We start from the raw sequence: 24,979 nt of genomic DNA on the forward strand, positions 1-24,979 counted from the left end.
TCTGTGGCTCACACCTATAATCCCAACACTTTGGGAGGCCAAGGCAGGAGGATCACTGGAGCCCAGGAGTTTTCTTTATATATAAAAAAAATGGTTTTAAATTTAGCTGGGCATGGTGGTCTGTGCCTGTGGTCCCAGCTATGTGGAAGACTGAGGCAAAAGGATTGCTTGATCCCAGGAGGTGGAAGCTGCAGTGAGCTCTGACTGCACCATTGTACTCCAGCCTGGGTAACAGAGCGAGATACTGTACTTAAAAAGAGAAACAGGCCGGGTACGGTGGCTCATGCCTGTAATCCCAGCACTTTGAGAGGCTGAGGTGGGTGGATCACTTGAGGTCAGGAGTTTGAGACAAGCCTGGTCAACATGGTGAAACCCTGTCTCTACAAAAAATACAAGAATTAGCTGGGTGTGGTAGCAGGAGCCTGTAATCCCAGCTACTGGGGAGGCTGAGGGACAATCACTTGAACCTGGGAGGTGAGGGTTGCAGTTAGCTGAGATTGTGCCACTGTACTCTAGCCTGGATGACAGAGTGAGACTCCATCGAAAAAAATCAAGCAAAAACCCACAAGTGTGTGTATATATATATATATATATATATATATACACACACACACACACACACACATATATGTGAAATTCACATGGCTAGGCACAGTGGCTCACACCAGTAATCCCAGTACTTTGGGAGGTCAAGGCAGTAGATCATGAAGTCAGGAGTTTGAGACCAGCCTGGCCAACATGGCAAAACCCTATCTCTACTAACAACACAAAAATTAAATTAGCCAGGCATAGCAGTGCATGCCTATAATCCCAGCCATTCAGGAGGCAGAGGCAGGAGAATCGCTTGAACCTGGGAAGTGGAGGTTGCGGTGAGCCGAGATCTTGCCATTGAACTACAGCCTGGGCAATAGAGCAAGGCTCCATCTCAAAAAACAAAAAAAGAAATTCACAAACCCTACAATTCTCCCATTTAAAGTGCACAATTCAGTGGCATTTAGTACATTCAGTGTGTGCAGCCACCACTTCCATTTAATTTCAAAACACTTCCATCACCCGAAAAGGAAGCCCTGTCCCCATTAGCAGTTGGCCCTGCAAGACAGAACCACACACTGTCACCCCAGGCCCGCAGCCACACACACAGGGAAGGGGAGCGCCCAGGGCTGGAGGAGGAGACGGGTTCAGGGAGGACCCCCTGGCTGACCAGTAGACTGCCTGCTGCCTCCCCGGGGTGGAGGGGAGGGCCCAGCTGGCCATGGGAACTGGCTTCCCGGAGAAGCTGCAGCCACGCTCCCAACTCACCAGATGTTGGAGGCCTCGCTCACAGGGGTCTGCTGGATGATCTTGGGGGAGACGAACTCAGGGGAGCCATACTGGCTGAACTGTGGCTCTGCTGGGGTGATGCTCTGTGTGAAGCCGAAGTCGCAGATTTTAATGTCTTCCCGGGCAGGATGCAGCATCAGGATGTTGGGGGGCGGCGGGAGAGTTGGGCATGGGTGAGGGCTGTGCCCTAAAGGGGTGACTCCTGGGGCTGCTGGGCCTGGTGGGGACACTCGGAGGCCTGGGGGGCAGGGTGGGGTGCACCCAGCGCAGCCATTTGAGGACAGCCTCTGCTCCACAAGAGCCATGCCCCACTTGAAAGGGCTGCCAGGAGGTGGTGAGCTCCCCATCTGTGGAGACAAGCAAGCCCTCAGTGAGGCTGGGAGTGCAGGGGTGGGGACACACGAGCCTTATGTCCAGGTGGAGGACGCCATGGCTGTGCAGGTAGTGCAGCCCCTCTGCCAGCTGCTGGATGAAGATCTTGACCTGTGACAGATTTTAAAGTCTTCATGTGGGGCTGCTTTTCAGGTGGGAGCCCCGCCCCAGCCTCCCTTTCCACTTCACGCCCAGCTGCCTCCTGGCTTCGGCGGCTGATGTGCAAAGCCTTCCTGGGCCCTGTGTGCCCCTAAGCAAGGGGATCCCTCAAAGGCAGGGAGGATACGGTGGACTCATGACCCTCAGCAGGGGAGGGGAGGGCCGGGCTGGTCAGCTGGCCAGGTGAGGTGGGGTCATGGGGCCCGTTGAGTCCAACCGAGGGGTAAAGAGCCCCGGAGACCCTAGGGAGCCCCAGAAGCCTCTAAGCCGGGGAAGGCTATGGCTGGGGCTGTGTCTGCAAGGACTGCTGTCTGAGCAGGGGCTGGGGCAAGGTGTGTGGCTGGGGCAGTGGTGGGTGGCTGCCCAGTCACCTCGGCTTCTGTCACCATGCCCTTCCTGAACAGGTGGTCCAGCAGCTCCTCGGATGAGCACCTGGGATCCCGTCAAGGAAAAGCACACCTGTGGGGCTGAAACCTGCCTGCCCCTGGACACCCACACTCACAATGAGGAGGCCAAGACTGCGGGCACGTCTGATCTCTGGGGGCAGTGTGGTGATACTCAGGGTTGAGGAGGGTGTGGCAGGACCCCTCTGAGCACCAGATGACACCCAGTCCTGAGGAGGGGGGGCTGCAGGCTGACCCTGGGGACAGAGGCCACTCACTACAGTGGCACGGTGGAGGGGACATCCTGTCTATTCTGCACAGAGCCCATCAGCACCCTCTCCCCTTGAAGAGGATGCCAACTCGGGGCAGGGGGGATGTGTCTAGCTGACAGCCTGTCAAGAGCACCAGAGGTGACCCCAAGACCAGGCTCCGTGGGTGGCAGGGTGAACCCCAGAGTGGCCTAGACAGGTGGCTCCTTTCTCTGTAAGAGGCCATCTGCAGAGTGGGAGAGAGCCCCCGGCATCCCTGCTGGGGGTGTCATGTTATCAGGGCCAGATGCCACCAGCACCCCCAGGGGACTTCAGTCACTGCCCCATGGAACAGAAGACTCCCCCCAAATTCCCAGCCAGGCAGGGGATGCCGTGCACATGGCTCCTCCGAGCCCCGGCCTGCCCTGCTCAAGCCCTCCCAGGGGCTGAGGGCAGGATACAGCTCCAGAACGAGGATGAGGGTCTTGTGGGTCTCAAACTGGTCCAGCAGCCCTGTGACCAGAGGGTGGCTCAGCATGGCCAGGATGTCTCGCTCCCTGTACACCTGGGCCTGAGTTCTGCTCCGCAGGGGGATGAACTTGGCAGCACAGGAGACCTTGTTTCCTTTGTGCTGCACTCTTCATGAAGCCAAACATGCCCCTAGGAAGGAGGGAGTGAGGGAACCCAGCGGCCCAGGCCATCAGCAGTCCAGGGGAAAGGGGGCCGGGCACTACCTTCCGACCTCCTCCTTGACCTCATAGAAGGAGTGCAGCCTCCTCCGCAGGCTTTGCTTCTCTCAGTCCGGCTTACTGTCCCCTAAGGAGTGAGAAGTGGCTGGGATGGGCAAAGATGACCACCCGGATCCCCATGGAGCCCAGTGCTGTGGTGTTGATGGGAGGGGCTCCCTGGGCCCAAGACTGTGGGACCACCCCCACCCAGGAACCACCCATGGGAAGGGAGGTTGCCCTGTGGAGCAGAGTCCTGTACCTGGCCAGCCCAGCTACAAAGCTTGGGGTGCGGGAGGGGTCGGCCAACTCACCCCTGAGCACCAACAGCTCTGCCTTGCAGAGCACCTGGCCGCTGGTGTTTTGGGCCAGGCACGTGTAGATGCCAGCGTCCTTCGAGGCCACATCCCTCAGCACCAGGGAGTATATGGTGCCTCCCTGCTGCTGGCTAAGCCAGGTGCTGTCCACCAGCTGGACACTGTCCTGGAGGCACAGGACCGGCAGGGCTGCCATCAGCCCAACCTGGGGGACACCGCCCCCCACTCTTCACTGAGAATGCTTCCAATGCATGTCCACTCTGGACGGGATGTCGGGGAAGTGCACAGTGTGGACTGCAATCCCTCCCACGGGCTCTCCAGCTCCCAGGACCATCCCCAAATCTCACCCACCCGGAGCTGCTCTTACCTTGTACCAGATCACTGTGGGCTGTGGGTCGCCCTCAATGACAGCCTGGAATTGGGCCATGCTGCCTATCTGCACCTGCACATCCTCAATGGTCACCTGCATGGATGGGGGCCCTGGAAGGGCAGGGAGGGAACCGTGGAGACCCCTGGGTGCCAGCCACAGCTCACCATGCCTGGGTGGTCAGTGGCCCTGAGATACACTGTGGGCAGCAGCACCCCATTCTGACCGCCCAGGCTTCTGACAGTCAGGGTGCTGCTTCCATGGAACCACTGCCTCTCCCACTCCGGCCTCGGTGAGCCAGGTGATCAGGAGGAGCTGGCAGGGCCGGCAGAGCTCACTGACTCTGCTGCATGCTCAGGGACAGGGGCCTAAGGACACCAAGTTCACCACCACTTGCCTCTCCCTGGCAGAGGGTCCCGGCCCCTCTGAGGGAACACAGTGAGGTGGAATGTGGGGCTCCCAGGCTGGGGCAGGCCAGGACATGCTGGGTGGCCTCCATAGATGTGCAAATGCCCCCAGCACTGGGCAGAGTCACAGGAATCACACTCATAACCCTCTGGGCCCGACCCCATACGTGCAGTGCGTGTCCATGGCCCGGTACGTGTAGGTCCTCTGCATGGTCTCTGTGACCACATGGCTGTGGACATCCCAGAGCAGCTCCCCTGTGCCTGCCCCGGGCCAGGCTGCGCCCTCCATCCTGGGGTTAGGAAATGGAGTGAGGCTCTGCCAGGCCCTCACCTGTTCTGAGCAGCCAGGCCTTCCGATGGGATGGGGGTTTCCCTGCTCACCACCAACACTCGGAGGGGCTGCAGCAGAGCCTCTCTGGGATGAGACATACAGACGGGGGCCCAGCCCCCACACCTCTCACCTCTTGTTCCCAGCATGGCCTCTCCTCCTTGCCCTGCCCTGCATGGTGTGGCTGCTGGCAGGGAGTGTGGTGAGGGCCGGGAGGCCACTCCGGTACCTCATGCTCACGTGCCCACCCTGCCTGCCCTAGGATGTCCCCTGGGGGTTGGCCCCTGCTGCAGGACCCAGCACTCTGGGGAGGTTACTGAATGGGCACAGTCTGCTCCTGGGCTCTGGCTCGGGCCTCCAGCTCCTGCTCTGGGGCTTCATGGAGGAGGAGCTGTGGCATCCTCAGGGGCCCGGCTGCTGGGAGACAAGGCCTCATGAGAGGGAGCCCGGGTGGTGCCTGTAGCAGCTCCTCACGATCCCAGGCTCAGTGAGCCCAGGCAGAGGGTTGGGCTCCAGGAGCCCTGAGCCCCAACCCCAGTCCCCAGCCCACAGCTCAAGCACATGCAGTTGCCACCCTGCAGAGCCCACGTGCCAGGCACCCTCCACTTCTGGGCTGGCACCACCAGCCCCAAGGCCCCTGCCCACCCACCGGGCTGACAGCCGGATGCCGTGGTCTCTGTCCTCCAGAACACTCCCTGACAGCCAGGCAGGGCAGGCGGCTGTCTCTCAGCACCATGGGTGCAGGGGCATTCAACAGTTCCTAGTGAACAAGAGATGGTGGGCAGGACCCAGAGGGTCAGGGCATCGCCCCATGGGGCTGCCCAGAGGCCACAGGTAGGGCCCTCAATGCCACTCCACCCAGCCACCAGGGAGAGGTCAGGAGGCCCCCAGGGCAGACTGGGTAGAGGACTGGGGCTGGGGATAGCCCCGGGCGGTGGCGCAGGCAGAGCAGGAGGCTATAGGAGTTGGGTACACGTGAGCTTTGAGCAGGCCGGCAAGTGGGAAGGGTGCCTGCCATGGGCAGGGCAGGTGGGGTTGTGGGTGGAGCAGGCCAACTCATGCCGACTCTTCAGTGGCATTGGGCAGAGTGAACGAGCGGCAGGCCTGGGAGGGAGCCTGCAATCTGCTGGAACAGTCCAAGCAGCACCCGGGTGGGGTTGTCTGCTCAGCCCCTGTGCCCCTGGCACCCAAGCAGCAGAGGGAGAGTGAGGACCAGAGCCGGTCCTCCCAGACCCCCTCCCCAGCCTTGGCCTGCCTGTCTCTCCCCTGCAGACACCAGCCCTCAGTCTTTGTCGGGGGAAGGATGACAGGCCAGGAGAATGAGAAGTGACCACTTCCCAGGGTGAGAGGGATGCCATGCCCCTTCTCCTGGGCCAGGCCCTGCGTCTGGCCAGGCCCTGTGTCCATCCAGCCCCATGATGAGCACACTGAGCAAATGTTCACCAAGGTGGGACCTAGCAGGACACCCCGCAGTGCCCAGGCAGCTGGAGGGAGGGGCCTGTGCCTGCTGAATGCCTGGGGGCTTCCGTGCCTGCTGGGGGGAAGCAGACCCAAGGGGCCGGCCCTCTCATCTCACTGGGGGAAGGTGGCCTGCTTGCACCAAACCCTGTGCCCCTGGCCCTGGGGAGGTCACAGTGGCAGCGTGTGGACTGTGAGACTGTTGGAAGCGCTGAGTGGAGTGTGCTCAGGGCATGAAGCATGAGACCATGGCAGGGGCTGCCCCGTGCAGTCCTGGGGGAGGGCACTGCACCCTGGAGGTGTCACCCTGCTTGGCTCTAGCCAGATGGCCTTTCTCCAAGGTGATGGGACCAGGTAGGTTTGGCCAGGGAGGGTGCATGAGGTAAGGCCCTGCAAGATGGGTGGGGTGACCAGAGCGGGTGGGACACGGTACACAGGGCTGGGATGGTCCTTTGTGTGAAGGTGACCAAGGCAGGGGCTGGACCAGATGGGGAGGAGAAGGGTATGGACCGAGAAGCACACACAGGCAGGATGCAGAGACGCTGGATGGGGTGGGGTTGGGGAGGAGCCTAACCACCATCCTGCCTCTGGCCTCATGGCTCCCTGCCTGGCTGCGCCCATGCTGGCACAGACCTCCAGCTGGGAGAGCTGGGTGCTCCTGTAGGCAGGGTTGGAACACCTGGCTCCACTTGCAGTGAGCAGCAGGGCCTGGGATGAGCTCCCACAACCCAGGCCTCAGTTTCCCCAGATGCATCATCTGTCCCTTTAAGAAAAGGTCCTTGATCGGGGACCCAAGGACCAGGCTGGAGCGAGGCCAGGGCTGGGCCAGGCTCACACCTGTAATCCCAGTACTTTGGGAAGCTGAGGAGGAGAATGGCTTGAGCCCAGGAGTTTGAGAGCAGCCTGGGCAACACAGCAAGACCCCATCTCTACCCCAAAATAAAAAAACTAGCCAGGCATGGGGGCACACACTTGTCGTCCCAGCTACTTGGGAGGCTGAGGTGACAGAATCACTTAAACCCAGGAGGTTGAAGCTGCAGTGAGCTGTGGTCGCAACCCTGCACACTGCACTCCAGCCTGGGTGACAGAACGAGACTCCATCCCAAAGACAAAAAAAAGCAGCAGCCATTAAAGTGCTCCATAACAGAGACCTGAGACACCTGGGGGAAGGGGCGTGGGTGATAACAGAGACCCCAGATACCTGGGGGAAGGGGCGTGGGTGATAACAGACTCCAGACACCTGGGGGAAGGGGCGTGGGTGATAAGAGACCCCAGACACCTGGGGGAAGGGGCGTGGGTGATAAGAGACCCCAGACACCTGGGGGAAGGGGCGTGGGTGATAACAGAGACCCCAGACAGCTGGGGGAAGGGGTGTGGGTGATAACAGAGACCCCAGACAGCTGGGGAAAGGGGCGTGGGTGATAAGAGACCCCAGACAGCTGGGGAAAGGGGTGTGGGTGATAACAGAGACCCCAGACACCTGGGGGAAGGGGCGAGGGTGATAACAGGCTCCAGACACCTGGGGGAAATGGCTTGGGTGACACACAGAGCAGGCTCTCTAGCAGCCAGTCTGGTCTGGTCTGTCTGGGGCACTGGCTGCTTCTGACACCCCTCCTCCATCTGCTCCTTTGACCCTCTGTTCCACCCTCCTCTCCCTCTTACTTCTCCCCTCTCTCCTCCTCTCCTTTCTCATACCCCTCCCCCTCCTCCTGTCCACTGAGGAGCCCGGGGCACCTGAATTGGCTACCACAGGCCAACCATGGGAAGCCTCTGGCTTCTGGAACAGACTAAGAGCAGGAGGAACCTTCCAGAACCGATTCTGTGCATTGATTCAGATGGGTAAACTGAGGCCAAGCAAGAAGTAGGCTTTTCCCAGGAACCCCCAGTGCATGGAGCCACTGGGGTTCCAAGTCGGGGTCACTGGGGCCTGGCAACTCATGCCCATGGGATGGGCAGCCCTTGTGGTGTAGTCAGGGTTGGGGTCAGCCCCTGGGGGTCTTTGCGGTTGGCATCCATCTGGGCCTCACCGGGTGCCTCTGAAGTTCCGGTGACTGGGGGCTGGGAGCCAGCTTCCTGGAGTGCAGGTGCCATCCCGGGGCAGGTGCTGGGGCCAGTGAGGTCCCCTGTGGAAGGCCCTGGCACCTTGGAGCCCAGCAGTCTCTCCAGGATGGATGTGACCTGGTCCACATTCTCCAGGGTGGTGTCTGTAGAAGTGGCAGATGAGTGCAGAGGGGCTGAGGCCCAGGGGTCCGGGATGGCTGTAGCCTGCAGAGGGGGCTCCAGGAGCCTCATCCCCATCCTCAAGACTGCCCAGCTGGACCGACACTGGACTCCACCCCCAACCCACACCCCTCAGGAGGCTCCTGGAGGTGGAGGCCTGGGACAGACAGGGGAAGGAACTGCAGACCCACACTGCAGCAGGTACTTCCTCTTCCTAGAGCTCCTGCAAGCTCAGGCCCATCCTCCCCAGGTGCCTTCGGGAGAGTGTCACCACCTCCGGGAAGTCACCGGGCCTGGATACTTGCCCCCGGCCCTGGCTCTGCCACTGATCACAACTCCCCGACCAGAGCTGGCCTCTCCTTGAACCTGGGCACAGTCTGATGCCAAGCCGAGACTAGAGGAAGCTTGGGTTCGGTGGGTGTCCCGGCAGCATGGCACAGCCCTCTCTCTGGGGATGGTCCCTCCCTCCCAGGGCAGCCTCTGCCAGCACTCACCTGTCAGACAGCTTTCTGTCCTCCACCTGTCACCCAAATCTGCCCTCCTCTCTGCCTACCACCCTGCCCCGGCCACCCAACCTGGCCCCTTGCTGGCAGCCAGAGAGTCCTCCGGAGCCCTGCTGGGCATGACCCCACTGGCAGCTCCCCCTCAGCAGCCTCCCCCGACCTGACCTGGCCACCAGCCCCCAGGCACCTTGCACGTGGGTCCAGCAGGTAACCTGCCCAAACCCTCCCTCCTCATTTGTGTACTCAAGCCCCTGCTGCACCCCCAGTCAACAGCCTGGAGAGGAGACGTGGGCTGCTTTCTACAGGACCAGGGCACCCTCCTCCCCACCCTCCCCACTCCAAGGCGGTCGGCAGGACCCCTTGGCCAGCCCCAGGGCTGGAGGGCTTGGGGTCGTCCTCTATTCGTGCTGGAATTGTCCAGCCAGAGACAACGAAGTTGACCCCTGATGCTGAGAGCCCAAATCCCATGGGGTCACCGCATCCCTGTGTCTGCCATGACAACTGCCCTGGCTGCCCAGGCCTGGGGAAGGCCTGCCTGGTGCCCAGCATGCCAGGAAGGACTGTGATTAGCTGTTCTGACCATGCCTCATGTCCCTGTGGGTGGCTGCATGGCCCCTGATGGGAAGCAGCTGCCGCAGGTCCACTTGGGGACCCTAGAATGGGCGGGGACCCCACAGGCAGTGGCCAGCCAGGGACCTTACAGTCAAGGGCTGGTGAGGGTAGGGGCTCCCTCTAGGGCTGCAAGTGGAGGGGACTCAGGACCGTGCAGTGGAGAGGCAAGGAGAGTCGGAGAGGTATGCAGGAAGCCGCTTTATTCTTGCCAAGAGACAAGGGCTGCTGCCCACACACAGACCCCGTGTCCACCCTGCAGAGAAGGCCAGGAGGCCCACAGAGCTGGAAGGTGCCCACCCAAGGGTCTCAGTGGCCAAGACTGCAGGAGAGGTGGGACCATGGAGGGCGCTAAGGGCCTGGGAAAGGCGGTGAAGTGTGGAGTGTCTGTGGGTACCTGAACGGTGCTGGCATAGGGTGCTGAGGGCCTGAGGACAGGGCGGTGATGTGTGGAGTGTCTGTGGGTACCTGGACGGTGCTGGCAGAGGGTGCTGAGGGCCTGGGGAGACGGCAGTGATGTGTGGAGTGACTGTGGATACCTGCACGGTGCTGGTAGTCAGAGGGTGAGGACCACAGAGGGCGCTGAGGGCCTGGGGAGAGGGTGGTGATGTGTGGAGTGACTGTGGATACCTGCACGGTGCTGGCAGTCAGAGGGTGAGGACCACAGAGGGCGCTGAGGGCCTGGGGACAGGGCGGTGATGTGTGGAGTGTCTGTGGGTACCTGCACGGTGCTGGCAGTCAGAGGATGAATGTTATGTGAGCAAGCAGGCGGCAAGCAGGTGGCTGGGCCACACGGGCATGACGCAGGCAGGTCAGTGGCATGCAGGAGGCATAGCGGTCAGGAAGGCTAGAAACATGCCTTCACTTACATGATGACGGTTTTCTTGGGGACTTTAGTCTCTTGCTCAGTGACTATAAAGAAGGCAGTCGGAATGGCGAGGGTTACAGACCAGCCAGGGCTGGGGGCTGAGCTATCTGAGTGGCACAACAGTGGAGTCACCGGCTAAGCTGTCCCTGGCCAGGCTGTCTGCTCAGAGCCCCAGTTCCCTGGTCTCTGATGTGGAGGTGACAATGCCTGCTCTGAGTGGCTGCAGAATGAGGACTGAGGACAGTGCCTCCCCTCATGAAGGCAGGACTCTCTGTCCCTCATGAGGGTTTTGCAGGGGCTGTGGGGAGAATGAGGGCCCTACCTATGCTCCCTGCACAGAAATCCCAGCTTCTCCTTCGACCCATGTCCCGAGGTAGCCCTGTGAAATTGTCAGACCTACAATCCCACTTCTCAGACATAGAAGCTGAGTCCTGGAAGGGAAAGCAATGGCCTGTGGCTGCACAGGGAGCCAGCAGCCACACTGAGGCTGAGACATTCAGGGCCTCTGTTACAAAAAATCCTCAGGGGGAGGGACTCTGGAGTCTTGAAAGTGGCACATCTGAGCTCTGTGGCACGAGGCCACACAAGTCCTGCCAAGAACAGCCCCAGGAATGCTGCACAGAGTCCTGAGCTCCAAGTGGGCGGGCAGCCCAATCTCCCTACAGGAGCAACCTTGCTCCACACACCCCAGTCTCTCCTGCTTTTCCTGGCTGCTTCCCTCCCCAGAGCCAGCAGGATGGGGCTTGCGGTTCCGGTGATGGGATGGGACCCATCTGGGATCAGGCAGCTCCTCCTCCCAGTCACCTCAAAAACTCTTCCCCTGCAGCTCCCGGGCAGAATCATCTGGGCACAAAGATGGCACCTCCCAGCCCTGGCCAGCTGGCTAGTGGGCAGGCCATGGGCCACCACCAGCCTTGCATCTCCGTGACCCTCCTCACCACCCCTAGCAGGAGGCCCAGAAAAGTCAAGTGACGTGGCCTGGAGCTCACAGCCTCACAGCTCTGGGGCAGGGTGGGGCACTGTATGCTTTGCTAGACTGCCATGCGGAGAAAGGCTTTACGCCCATCTCAGAGGAGGGGCACATGTATGCCAGGGACTACCCACATCTGGTGGGAGCCACAGGTGCTGTGCATTTCTGTGTGTGCGTGCACGTGTATACATATGTGTAGGTGTGTATTTCACAGGAAGAGAAAGCGCTCATGGGAGGAGAGAATGCGATCCAACCAAAACGATGCGTGTGGTTTTTTTTGAGACGGAGTCTCACTCTTGTCACCCAGGCTGGAGTGTAATGATATGATCTCGGCTCACTGTAACCTCCGCCTGCCGAGTTCAAGAGATTCTCCTGCCTCAGCCTCCTGAGTAGGTGGGATCACAGGCGTGCACCACCACACCTGGCTAATTTTTGTATTTTTAGTAGAGACGGGGTTTCACCATGTCGTCAGGCTGGTATCAAACTCCCGACCTTGTGATCTGCTCGCCCTGGTCTCCCAAAGTGCTGGGATTACAGGCGTGAGCCCCTGTGCTTAGCCAAGGCTCTGTGTGCCTGGACTAACCTGACCCCAGAGAAAGCTGGTGTGTCCGCCACCTGCTGGCCAGTGATGGGAACTGCACAGAGTGATGGAAAACCCAGGGCCTCCCCCATCATCCTCCCTGCACTTGGGGCTGAAGCCTGGCGCTTCTGGGCCCATACACTCCGGGCACCATCACTCATGGACCTAAACTGCCACCTGATCGGCTGTGGACCTGGGTATTTGCAACTATGGGAGGGGTGCAGCTGTGCGCAGCGTGGTTCATGAGCGAGGGGGCAGCGCCCGCCCCACAGGCCTGGCAGGGCCCGTTCAGGCTGCAGAGCTGCCAGGTTAAAAAGGAAGCAGCAGGCAGGGGTTAGAAGCGGGGAGGCATTGGCACCAGCTCCAGGTTCTTCGCGCTGAGGTGCCGCCGCTCTGTCCAGCACGGGTGGCCTCTCTCCCTGCCACCCCTTCTCCAGACCCAGAGAGAGACTTGTTACGACTGCAAAGGACACTCCTGTCACCAGCAAGAGGCAGCCCCACACGTCCCTGCTGGCACTTCCGTGGCCGCAAGACACGGGACTTGTGAGAGGCTGGAGTGCGGTGGCTGCAGAAGCGGTTCTGTGAGGTGCTGTGGCCGCCAGGTTGTGGGGCTGATGGAGGTCACAGGGCCCCAGAGACACGTCAGACGTGGGGCACTCGCAGTGGGGGCTGAGGAACAAGGACCCCTGCCCGGCAAGGGAGGGTCTCCCTGAGGGTCATGGAGGGTATCAAAGATGGCCAAACTCTGTGGGACCCAGATGGGCACCTGGCTTTCAGACACTGTGCCCTGAGAGACAGTTGAGCTGGGATGGAGTAGTCAGTGTTTACGACTTGGAGGACACGCGTTGCAACCCATCCACAGTGGGAGCTGTGGCTCTGCCAGGTGTCCCCCCGCTTGCATTTCCCCAGGGATGGGAGGCTCATCACCTGTCTAGAGGGGCAGCTCCAACTGGGAGCCCATGACAGATGCCCAATGACCCCCTTCCCACCCTGGCTGCCCCTGCCCTGAACAAAGCATCCGGGAGGAGTGAAGTGAAGCGCCCCACCTCTCCCCCCCACTCCATCCCTGCTGATCCCCCACACCTTCCATCCCTCACCTTCCATCCCTGGTGAGGTCATTCTGCAGCCCAAGGCCCTCCCAGGACCCTGGAGCAGCCCCAGACCAGGCCAGGTGCCTCCACAGCCAGCCCTACCCTGAGCTGGAGGGGTCAGGCCCCTGATACCTGCCCCTTCTCCTGGGAGCCAAGCTGGGGCCCAGCTGCCCGGCCTCCACAGAGACGTCCTTCCTACTGTTCCTGCTGCAATCTGCCCACTGCTGGTGAGCTGCCCTGGGTGTAGGCCTGGCCTCCATGCACACGCTTCCCCTCCCCAGGATGGCAGCAGGGCTTTGGGAATGACGTCCACCCAGAGTGGCCTGTCTACCTCCACCAGGGCTCTGGGCTCAGGACCCACCCTCCAACAGCCCACAGGTGCTGCCTCCAGCCAGAGGCTGGGACCTGGGACCTGCACCTGGCCCACAGCAGCCTCCTCATCTCCCATCTGTGGCTCTCCCTACCCCAAGATGCCAGCCCAGCTCCTCCTCCAGAGTCCTCCAGGTAGCAGATCCTGACTGGGAAGGGTGAGAATCTCATGCCCCAGGACACGGCCTGGCCCGTGAGGGTCCAGCCTGGCTCTGAGCCATGGTAGTGAAGGCAGGGGTGGGACTTACCTTCCACAGCAGCCACGAGCTGCTCCCGGTGGTGCTGCTCCCTGGCCTACAGTGCAGGGCTCTGAATGCTCAGCTCCGCCCTGGCCCTTGCAGAGCCCAGCTGGTTTACCAGCTGCAAGGACAGAGGGCCGGCTCAGAGCCCAGGGCTCCCCACGGGCAGGGCCCTCTCCCTGGGGCCATGCTGGGAGCATGGGCAGCCCCCACCCTGGTGTGTCTCCCCCAAGGGGAAGGGCCCTGGCCAGCCACAGCATCCCTGGGGGACTCACATGTCCCCAGGGCCTCTGCAGTGATGAGGATGCTCTCCGTCTGCCCTGGGATGCAGACTGGGGCACAGACTCTTTAACTTAATTCTATGCAGTTTTTAGAGATGGGTCTCGTTCTGTGGCCTAGGCTGGAGTGCAGTGGGATGATGTCAGCTCCCTGCAGCCTTCATCTCCTGGGCTCAAGGGATCCTCCCACCTCAACTTCCGAGTAGCTGGGACCACAGGTGTGCACCACTGTGCTTGGCTCATTTTTTAATGTTTTTTTTTTTTTAAGAGACAGGGTTTCAATATGTTGCCCAGGCTGGTCTCAAACTCCTGGGCTCAAGTGATTCTCCTGCCTTGGCCGCCCAAATTGTTGGGATTGCTGGCGTGAGCCACAGCACCCAGCTTTGGATTTAACTTGAGCTGATTTAAATTTAAATGTAAATCCCCATATATGGCCAGTAGTGATGGTACTAGGCAGTGCAAGTCAAGAGCCAGGTCTCTGCTTCAAGAGCGAGAGCACCACACGGGAGGGTGGTGGCCAGACAAGTGCTCCGGGAAGAGTCTGGAGCCCAGGGCACCCGCAGTTGGCACACAGCCACCCTGACCACCACAGGCCTTGACGGACTGGAGGACTGGGCCCTGCAGAAACAGGGGCTGGAGCAGAAGGCAGCTCTGTCCACCCACAGGCTGGACGTCTCCACAGGGAAAAGGCACCTAAGCAGGGCCAGGCTGCATGGGATTACTGACACTCCATTTGACACGAACGACAAAATTCATGAGGCCACACCAGGCCCCCTAAAGGCAAAAACCAAGTGGCATACTTGAAATGGCCAGGGAAGCAGGGAACAAGGCATCCAGATTGACATGGGAGCAGAGGAGAGGCTTCAGGGCAGAGGAAGAATAAGGCCAGGGCATGGAGCAGTGGTGTGGCCAGGGATGACAGTGACAGTGGCCTGGTGGCCCCCAGACTGTGATGGGGTGACAGTGGCCTGGTGACCTCTGGCCTGTGATGGGGGGTGACAGTGGCCTGGTGGTCTCTGGCCCGTGATGGAAGGTGACAGTGGCCTGGTGGTCTCTGGCCTGTGATGGGGGGTGACAGTGGCCTGGTTGCCCTCTGCTTGTGATGGTGGTGACAGTGGTCTAGTAGCCTCTGCTTGTGATGGGGTGACAGTGGCCTGGTGGCTTTCTACCTGTGATGGGTGACAGTGGCCTGGTGGCCTCTGGCCTGTGATGGGGGTTGATAGTGGCCTGGTGGCCTCTGGCCTGTGATGTGGAGTGACAGTGGTCTGGTGGTCTCTGGCCTATGACTGGGGGATGACAGTGGCCTGGTGGCCAGCAGCCTGTGATGGTGCTGACAGTGGCCTCATGGCCTCCCACCTGTGATAAGGGGATGACAAAGGGCCTGGTGGCCTCTGGCCTATCATCAGTGTGTAGCAGTGGATATGGTGTTCCGTGGCCTCTGCTGAGAGGCCCTCACCTTAAGGACAGTTCCTGGGTTCTTCAGCCCCTCCACGATGAGGCCCCAGAGGATGGCCGGAAAGGAGAGCCTGGGCCCCAGGGCAGGGCCCCTTGCTGCACCACTCACCTCACACTCATAGAGCCCCAGGTCCTCCTCGCTGGCTGCCCGGATCACCAGCACCAGCAGGCTGCTGCGGGGATCACTGAGCATCTGGATCTTGCTGCCAGGGGTCAGCTGGGCCCCGTCCTTGTACCACCTGGAATCTGCCCAGAGGGCACATGAGGCAGGGCTCCGGTCACCCTCTGCCTATGTCCTGTCTGAAGGCCACCCCCGGCTGTGCTCCCTGTGCTCAGGACCACACTGTGCTGCCCCCAGACCCCCAGGGTCCTTAGCCCACCCTTCCAGAAGCCAAGACCCAGCCTGGCCATGTCCTCCTGGCTGAGGGGCCCACATCCAGAATGATCCAGAGTCCCCAAAGACCATTCTCAGCTGAAGACTGGTGGCCATGTCCAGCCCACCCCTGACCTGGGAACACAATGTCCATGCCCCATGCCCCAGGCAGCACGCCTTCAATGGTGCAGGTGAACTGGGCGTCCTCTCCCTCCACAAAGGGTGAGGCCCGGACCTTGTTCATGAACCATGGTGGGACTGTGGGGTTATGGAGGGGAGAGACAGAGACAGAAAGACATACAGAGAGACAGAGAGAGAGGTGGAGAAACAGACACAGAGATAAAGATACAGAGATGGAGAGACAGAGAAATACAGAGATAGAGACAGATAAAGACAGAGATGGAGAAACAGAAAATGACGTACAGACACAGAGATCAAAGGACAGAGACACACAGACAGGGAGATACAGACACAGTCACACACAGAGAGCTGCCCTGATGACACTGAGGGTGATGCCAGCAAAAGGCTGCAGGTCCCCACCTGCCAATACCCTCTATGAGCCCCCGGCAATCCTCGCTGCAGCAGGGCCTGCCATGGTGGGCAGTCAGTGCGGCTCCTCCCCTGGGCAGGCCTCCGGGCTCACCCTGCACCAGGATCTTGCCCAGGCTACTGCCGGTGCCAGCGGCACTGGCCGCGAAGCACATGTACTGGCTGGAGTCCACACCAGTCAAGCTGTCCAGGATGAGGGCACATGAGCCATCGGGGTCCTCAGTGAGGATGTGGTGGGGGTCCACCTCCACTGGCTTCCCATCTCAGAAGGATGAGCAGGAGCCATCACCCAGGTGGGGACCCCGAGGACCCCATCAGGGCCAAGACGCTGGGCCTGGCCTGGGGGCTGCAATCATGGGTGGGGAGGGGATGGTGGACCCACAGCTGTGTCTCAGGGCCAGGCTTCTGGCCAGGTCCAGCCTCCAGGCTGACCTGCAATCCCGGATGCAGAGGCTGACTCGAGCTCCCCTTAGCACTGCGTTTCTGTCTCAATTTTTCTTTGTGTCTCCATCTCGGGCTCAACCTCTCTTTGCCTCTGTCTCTATTCCTACTTTCTGTCTGTCTCCTTGTTCTGTCTCCCTTTCTCTCTTTCTGTCTGTGCATTTTGCCTTTCTGTCTCTGTCTCTTACTCTCTCTTTCTGTCCACCTTGGCCACTAGCTCAAGGCAGGGGCCAGGCTGAGGGACCTGAGCACCACAGAGGCCATCCCTTAGGGGCAGCTGAGCCCTTGGTCACCCCAGCTCATGCACTTGACCCCTCTTCACTCCTTCCTGCCCAGCCTAGGGGCTTCAGCCCCTTCTCAGAATAACTGCCCACACCCCCTCCACGCTTCCTCTCCCTGCACCTGCCCCTGCAGGGAACACAGTGGCCCACAGTCTCCCCAGGGCAGCAGGGGCCTAAGCCTCACACCCACTCCACTAGCCTCATCCTTGTGCCTCCAAGTGCATGGCCTTCTAATACAAATATCTGAAGAATGTGAGGTAAATCACCCTGCTGTGAACACGCACTGACCACACCTCTCCGGCCAACGCATGCTTCCTTCCCGGGCGAGGGACGGGAAGGCAAGGCCTCTCAGTGCGGAGAACTCCTTCCCACATGTAATGTCCAAATAGATAAAACGGCATCAATTCACATTCCAATAGGGCCGGGTGTGTGCCACAGATTGCTTAAATCACAAAGGGCATGACCAGCACTGACTTCTGATTTGTAGAGAACTTTAACATATATGTTCTTAGAGATGGGGTCTTGCTCTGTTGTCCAGGCTGGAGTGCAGTGGGGCAATCATGGCTCACTGCAGCCTCAGGTGCACTGCCACGCCCGGCTAAGTTTTTAATGTTTTTTAGAGACAGGGTCTCACTATGCTGTCCATGCTGATCTTAAACTGGGCTAAGTGGTCATCCGACCTCAGCCTCCTACATAGCTGGGACTACAGGCGTGAGCCACACTGCCTGGCTCAGAAATAACTTTAATTTTTTTTCAAAAACCCTGTAGCCACCACCTCAGATCTCCACACCCCTTGATGGCAACTCCAGGAAGCAGCTGTGCTGACCGCCCTCAGCGCATCTCGTCCCATCCCCGCTGAGCCCATCCCACGGGCCGAGCCCATCCCATGGGCTCCACTGGCAGCTCTGTCCTCATCTTGCTTCAAGAAAACACTTCTGCCTGGAATTCAGATTGCACATTCAACCTCTGAGCAAACGCACAGCCAGGTTTAGAATGGAGCACAACGCCAACAGTGGAGGGGAAAGAGGAAGGAGCGTGGAGCTGGAGATGCCTGGCTCCCTGGCTGCCTTGCAGCGCACAGGGCAACAGAGGGAAAGCCTTCCACTCCTTTCCCAGGAGACGTCGTTTCTGCATCCCAGGTAGGAAGTCTTCTGCTGTCTCCAGAGCACAGCATGGGCTGACGTACCAGCAGCCCCATCAAAAGTGCTCTGTGCCTCCTAAGAGTCAGGGTTTCTCTCCCATGGGGCACCCCCTGCATGTGGCTAACACCCAGCTCCAACACCTCCTCATGGAAACCGGGGTGTGGGTAATGATGTGAGACCCTAAGGCAGTGCTGGTAACAAGTCTTGGTCCCCCCAGCCAGCCAGGTTTGAGTGGGCTGAGAGCAGACAGGCTGCAGCACACGCTCTGCCTTCGGGCTCCACACCACGACTCCCACGCACTCTGAGTTTCTGAGAGTCGCCATTCTGCCCACTGGGGTCTCTGGCAATGGGAGGCACCCCTTGGGGTTTTGGACTTGTTCTGTCCCCAACATGGCCACCAGACACACCATTTTTAAAAATCAGCCCTCAGCATGCCACAGGACTTTGGTGGAAACCACACACCTGACCCTGCAAGGGCTGGTGACTATTTTGGGGTGGGCCAAGTGTATAGTGTTTATGAACATGCATGTGTGTTATGGTGTGTGGCTGTGTACATATGTATATGCGTGCACTATCCATGTGTGCACAGATGTGGTCTCTAATATGTATACTTATATGTGTGCAGTGTGTGTACATGTGTAGCTGTGTGTGAAGTGTGTACATATGTAATGTACTTGTGTGTAGTGTGCCTGTAGCCATGTATGTGCACAGTGATGTTTGCATGTATCTATGTATATATCTGTTGTGTAGGTGCAGGTAGTGTGCACCATACATGATGCACGTGTACATGGCATGTACATATGTGTACCTGCATACATATTCATGTGTGTGGTATTTGCATATATGTATTATATACCATGCATGTATGTGTAGTATCTGTGTGATGTGTATCTATGTATAGTACATGTATAGTGTTAATATACATGCATGTGTAATGTGTGTGGCATGTATGTACATATGCATGAGATGTACCATGTGTCTCTGTGTGTCTCTAAGTGTGTGCACAAGTGTGTGTAATGTGTACATGTGTAAATCGTGACAGGCCAACCTGCACATGCATGAGGGGTAGAATGGGAGATTCCACAGTTCCAGGGACCCCGGCAGCCCTGGGCACCCCTACCCACTCCCTGGCTGGCTTCCTGGGCCCCCACCTCCCTGGCCGCTCCTCTCCCTGGGCTCGCCTCTTCTCGCCTCTGCAGACTCAAGTGGGAGCTCTCAAGCCTGGGTGCTAGGGCCTCACCCCTCCACACGCACTCTGCATCAGCTGGCAGGTCAGATGATCTGCGAGTCTGACCATTTGTGGTCTCCAGCCACACCCTCTCCAGCCACACCCTCTCCTGAGCCTTACTTGCACTTCTCCAACTGCCCTTCGGCCCCTCCGCCTGCATCCCCACAGGCATTGACTCTGCAGGGTCCTCCCAGACCTGGCGCTTCCTCCTCCCACCCAGCCCGTCTGCATGCCACCCTTTGTCAATGGAACCCCCACACCGGCAGATGTCTGGACTCAACGGTGCGCACATCTGGACACCAAGCTCTCTCCACATGGCCAGCCACCCCATCGACAAATGGGCCATCTCGGCCTTCAACACACCCCTAGAGTCCACAGCCACCCCTGAGCCCAGTCCCCCAGCTCCCAGGGCGGCTCCCAGGCTGGCATCCCAGGTCCCCTCTCGGCCCTCCCCAGCAGGTTCCTGACATTACAGCCAAGGTGATAGATAACAGAGCCAAACTGTGTCCCTCCGCTGCTCAAACCCGACACAGCTCCAGCCCAGGGGAGGATGGATGCTGCCCAGAGAGAGGCCCCCACTCCTGGGAGGTAACCTCGGGCTCTTGGGATGTCCTGGCTGGTAAAAACGGCTGTTCCCACATGGGACCATCTATGCTGACCATGGATTTCTGAGATTCCCGGGGTCCCTGGCCCATGCAGCACTAGCTTGGCCTCCCAAAGGGTTGGAGCCCAAGGCCCGCTACAGAGCAGGGAGCCACGATTCCATGGCTGAGTCTGCAAAACCCTGGACACCAGGGCTGGGGAAACCACTGGTTGGCTCCACCCCATGTGTGTCATGTGCTGTCGCTGAGAGAGATGACGCCCTTGGAAGGGACACCCCGAAGCCCATGTGTAGTGCCTCCCGGATCTTTCCCAGCCGCTACTTTAATTGGGCCCTCTGGCCACAGTCAGACCTGACCGTGCGACTAACAGCTTTGCAGAGCCGAGTCCTCCTCGAGGTCCCCTGACTCCCTCCTCTCCATGCCTCTGCATCTCTGGGTCCCTGCCATGCTGGAAAGTGGGTGGCAAGTGGATGTATGAGGCCTGTCCTTCATGCCCCAGACACCTGGCCAAACCCCACACTGGGCCCCTAGCCCTCACAGCCCATTTCTTTCGGCTGGCAGGGCCAGCATCTGGGACAGGAAGGCTGTGGCCCCCGGCTCTGGGTTTACCTTTGTACCAGCTGACGATGGGCTTGGGTGTGCCTGTGACGCTGCAGGCCAGCTTGACCGTCTCGCCCAGCTCGGCGGTGCAGTCGGCCAGCTCCTCTTCAAAGTCTGGGGGCCCTGAGGGCACACACAGCCCTCAGTGCTCTGTGGGGGGATGTAGGGCTGTGGCACCCCCAGGTGCACCTGGCAGGTCACCTGCCCTGTGCCACAAGCCCCACATCCAACAGTGTGGCCACTATGGGAACGGTCCCTTGTCATCCCTCATCCAAGGTCCCCATCTGGAGTCAGGTGCATGAGGCAGGTGTGTGTTTAACAGAGACTAGGGCGGGCCTGGGGAAAAATTCTGTTCACACCCTGGCTGCCAGACCCTTCACGGCCCCTGACACAATCTGGGTGGGTGTCCTGTGCTTGGGGCTCCCAGTGTCCCCCACCTCGGGTCAGGGCCGACTCAACACCCAGCCCCAGGGCTCCCTGTGAGGCTGTAGCTGTTACACGCCACAAACTGGCTGAGCTGTCTGTCCGGGGACCGAGCCCACCCCTCACACCCACCTGGGCAAGGACCTGTGTGGCTGCAGGAACAGGCTCGGGTGCCTCATCCCAGCTAAGTCCCCCGCCCCCCCAGGGACGTGCATGCTCACACTGCACAGGCAGGGCCAGACGCTGCTGGATGCCACAGATCTCCTTCACCCACGAGTTCTTGATAATGGCCGTCCGGGCCTGCAGCAGGTACTTGGGCACGGAGTCCTCCCGCTCCTGCCACACCTCGAAGGCGCAGTCATCCCCCTCCACCTGGTCGTTCAGGTCGATGCTGCTCAGCTGCGGGTTGGGGAGGGCATCAGCACACGGAGGGGACATGGCTGGACAGTCCCCGACAGATGTGGGCCCTGGCAAGGAAACACTCAAGCCACCCCAGACCAGTGGTGTCACCGCAGAGCCGAGGGATGGGGACCCCACCCGGCACCTGGAGACCTTCATCATGTTCCAGAACACATAGCTGAGGGTGTCGGTGCGGGAGTCCCGCCGGGGCTTGCAGATCACCAGGTGGTTGCGGAAGAGGAACACGTGGCAGTTGTGGCCCTTCCAGGGCATGCGCCCCCCCGGCGCACCCTCCCACACAATGAAGTGGCCCTGGGGAGGGTGTGGGCTGCGGTCAGCCTGTGGCCAGCCAGGACACCCAGCGTGCAGACCCCACAGCCACCCAAGGGCCCAGTGCCCTGCCCGACTCATGCACGTGCCCCCACCTCCTGGCAGCACCCCACACCCACCAACATCGCCTGCGCCCCAGCCCCTCCCCGACCTGGCAGACGGGCTCGCCCAGGGCCTCCAGGGTGCCGGGGTAGTTCTCCATGAGGGACACGTGCAGCTTGTGCTTGGCGCGCTGCGGCAAGGCGGACACCACGGCGTAGGCCTGCTCCAACAGCGCACGGTTCTGTCTGTTTCGCGCCTTGCTTCGGATCAGCTCCTGGGGCTGGGACGGAGGTCGGGGCTCAGGCTGCCCCACAGCTGGACCTCAAGAGACCCAGCCTGGGCAGGGGAGGCGGGGCCCACCTTCAGCAAGGCCTGGTAGCACTGCACGAGTTCCACCAGCTGCTCCAGGTAGTGCTGCAGGGGCGGCGGCGGGGGCCGAGAGGGGTCTCCTGCCGACAGGGTCTCCTCTGCATATTTCTGTGGGAATCGGGAATGGGATTTTAGGGCAGGAATGGGAGGCTCCCTGATGGCTGAGTCCCTGAGAGCTGGAGGGTGGGTCATAGCCCTGCACCCTGAGTGACAGCTGTCATCACCTCTTGACAGGTGACAAGCACAGGACGCCGCTGCTGAAGCGGCCTGCCCAGGAGCACAGGGCTGCAGATGCAGCTCTGCCCCCATTTCAGAACGGAGGCCCAAGGGGGCCACAGGGAGGCTGTGGGCAGAGGCTCTGATGCACGCAGGCCAGGATGAGCCTTGGAGGATGGCTGGGCTTACTGAGCCTTCAGAGGGAGCCCATGAGCTCAGGCAGGGCACCTTGTAGAACTCCTGGATGGCTGTGCTGACGACCACCGACTCAGCCTGCATGCGCCCTACCAGGAACTCCAGGTACTGCTCAAAGGCTGCCTGGTTCTTAATGAAGCACATGGCCACGTCGTCGTCCGTGTCGCACTGCCACAGCTCCTGCAGGAAGCTGCCGTGGAGGGGGATGGCATCAGGACTCAGCCCGTGCCCCATTGCCCAGCCCTGAGCCCTCACCTCTGGGACGAAGCTGGCCCCTGCACAAGGGCTGTGGCCCTGTGGCTCCTGGGACCTGAGAGTGTGTGTGCAGACAGGTGTGGGCATGCAAGGAAGTGCTTGTGTGCCATGTACAAAAGCACACATGAATATCATATGCACACATTTGTGGAGGCATGCACATGTGTATGAACATGCATGTGGCTGCACACACAGGCAGGTGGTGGGGGAAGGAGGCACTGTGTGCTTTGTGCATGTATACACAAGTGTGCAGATGAAAGGGTGTGCAAAAGTGCATGTGCATAGGTGTGCATAAAGCATGGAGATGTACACAAGTCCATGTGTATAATGTACACAGGCATGCCCGTGTGCACATAGGTGATGTGCACGTGTATGTGGTTGTGTGCATGTGTGTGCATCTACAGATATGCATGTGTCATGCACATGGGTGTGTGCTCTTAAAGACGGTACATGTACACATGTATGTGTTCATGTGTGTACACGTGTGAGGGTATGCATGCACATATCAGCAGTGGGTAAGCCACAGGCCTTCCCATGAGTAAGCCAGGTACACACGTCTGGCTTTCGAGGGAAGGTGCGCCAAGGGGTAAATCAAGTCAGCACAGGTTCTCTCCCTCTTTGGCTCCAACCCACCTGCAGGAGGCCTGGCCCCAAAGAGCATCTGCGCATGGACGCTGTGTGTCTGTGTGTGTCTGTGTGTCTGTGTGCCCCCACCCACCTGCTGTGGAAGCGGCTGATGTCCTGTACGTTGCAGAAGATGACTGCTTTCTGGCTGGCCACAGCCGTGGGCACATGGGGGTGGCACTCCAGGTGCTACAGGTGGTGACTCTGCAGGAACTGAAGCTCCTCCACAAAGGCCTGTTCGGAGCTCAGCAGCTCCTGGATCACAGAGCTGGGCGGGAGGGGGCCACTGTGAGGGACCCTGGAGCTCCTGCCTCCTGCACAGGGACTGCGGGCCATGAGGCCCGGCTCCCTCAGCTGCTAGATTGGAGCGCCTCCTGCCACCCGCAGTCTGTCGCCTGCTCGCAGAAAGTGGGAGAGCAGGTGCAGAGAGGCTCCCTCTCTAACAAGGCAGGCCCCAACACCAGGAAGCCACTCAGCTGGGTGCCACCAGCGAGAGGCCGGGAGGGCAGCTGTGGGAACCCAGGCAGCTCTGGGCCTGCTCCACTGTCCTCAGCCCCCACCCATCCCCAACAGGCTCACACAGGAGCAGTGTTTCAGAGGCCCCCGCAGAGGAATCAGCGTGACCATGACCCCGAGACCTCCAGTGCTGGGGCCTGAACCAGAGCTGCTTTGGGAGATGGTCCAGCTGGTGGGAAGCCAGCGCCGCCGCCTCGGGCCCGGCAGCCGCTCACCTCAGCCTCGTCTTGTACTCGCCTTCAGACACTGCCTCCCCAGGGAACTTGGGGGCCTCGGTGGCCCCCGACTCAGGCAACAGCTGGTAAGGGAGAGGAGTTTGTGGTTGGGGTGCTGAGCTCTGGCCTTGCCTTGTGGGGACTGGCTCTTGCCTCTCAAATTGGGATGACCCTCCCAGGGCCTCCGGGACCCCCGAGGACCCTCCTGCCTGGGCATTTGGACGACCCTCCCAGGACCCCCGAGACCCCTGAGGACCCTTCTGCCTGGGCATCCAGTACCTTGAGCCTCTTATCCAGGTAGGCTGGTGACACCCAGCCCTGCCGCAAGGGGCTGGACTTGGTGGGCTTGGTGCAGACCAGCCAGCGCAGCGGGTGGGTGGCATCCAGGACCTCCACATACTGGCCTTCCCGCAGCACAGTGGCATCCTGCTTGGCCCCCAGGGGCAGGTAGTCATCAGTGACCATGTAGATATCAAAGATCTGAGGGGAGTGGGGGTGCTGAGGTGGTAGGACCCCAGAAGTGCCAGCCAGGCCTGCCAAGATCCCCAGCCCCAGGGCCAGGCTCCCCAGAGTCACTGTGCACAAGCAGAACAGCAGGGGTGTGGGAGGCCTCCCCTGTCTGACCCCGACCCCACAGGTCACCACAGCCCCGGGGGCTCCATGCCTGGGCTGCCTACATTCCATTACCTGTTCACCATCTCCCCACTCTCAGCCCATCCCTAGCCCTAACAGAATGCCTGGGACACTGGAGGCCTGACACACACTCTCCACTGAAGGAATGAAGGAGAGAATGAATGAACCAAACAAACAACCCTCCCAGAAGGCAAGTCTCTGCTGGGGCCTGTGCAGAGAAGGCCCTGTTCTTACCAGTTCCTGCCTCCTGTGCACCCTGTGGGTCCCCCTCCCTGGAGTC

At 60.2% G+C, this 24,979-nt stretch overlaps 1 protein-coding gene across 1 annotated transcript in view; it reads right to left on the bottom strand.

The window, feature by feature from the left end:
* Nucleotides 1–1,178: 1,178 nt before the first annotated feature.
* The window catches only part of LOC135273113 (obscurin-like), a 56,252-nt gene continuing 32,451 nt past the window's right edge, over nucleotides 1,179–24,979 (bottom strand). Inside the window, 25 exon segments of the mRNA XM_064372039.1 lie at nucleotides 1,179–1,473; nucleotides 1,727–1,803; nucleotides 2,223–2,283; nucleotides 2,944–3,123; nucleotides 3,125–3,142; nucleotides 3,217–3,298; nucleotides 3,522–3,690; nucleotides 3,892–4,004; nucleotides 4,285–4,290; nucleotides 4,470–4,588; nucleotides 4,944–5,040; nucleotides 8,112–8,288; nucleotides 13,543–13,654; nucleotides 15,376–15,512; nucleotides 15,775–15,897; nucleotides 16,283–16,450; nucleotides 20,492–20,605; nucleotides 21,127–21,304; nucleotides 21,458–21,616; nucleotides 21,786–21,950; nucleotides 22,037–22,153; nucleotides 22,490–22,646; nucleotides 23,430–23,603; nucleotides 24,067–24,149; nucleotides 24,346–24,546. Coding sequence (XP_064228109.1) covers nucleotides 1,179–1,473; nucleotides 1,727–1,803; nucleotides 2,223–2,283; nucleotides 2,944–3,123; nucleotides 3,125–3,142; nucleotides 3,217–3,298; nucleotides 3,522–3,690; nucleotides 3,892–4,004; nucleotides 4,285–4,290; nucleotides 4,470–4,588; nucleotides 4,944–5,040; nucleotides 8,112–8,288; nucleotides 13,543–13,654; nucleotides 15,376–15,512; nucleotides 15,775–15,897; nucleotides 16,283–16,450; nucleotides 20,492–20,605; nucleotides 21,127–21,304; nucleotides 21,458–21,616; nucleotides 21,786–21,950; nucleotides 22,037–22,153; nucleotides 22,490–22,646; nucleotides 23,430–23,603; nucleotides 24,067–24,149; nucleotides 24,346–24,546 — 3,282 coding nt within the window.

The sequence above is a fragment of the Aotus nancymaae genome, unplaced genomic scaffold, assembly GCF_030222135.1.
Source record: "Aotus nancymaae isolate 86718 unplaced genomic scaffold, 86718_ANA_hifiasm-v0.15.2.pri h1tg000265l, whole genome shotgun sequence".
Classification (NCBI taxonomy): Eukaryota; Metazoa; Chordata; class Mammalia; order Primates; family Aotidae; genus Aotus; species Aotus nancymaae.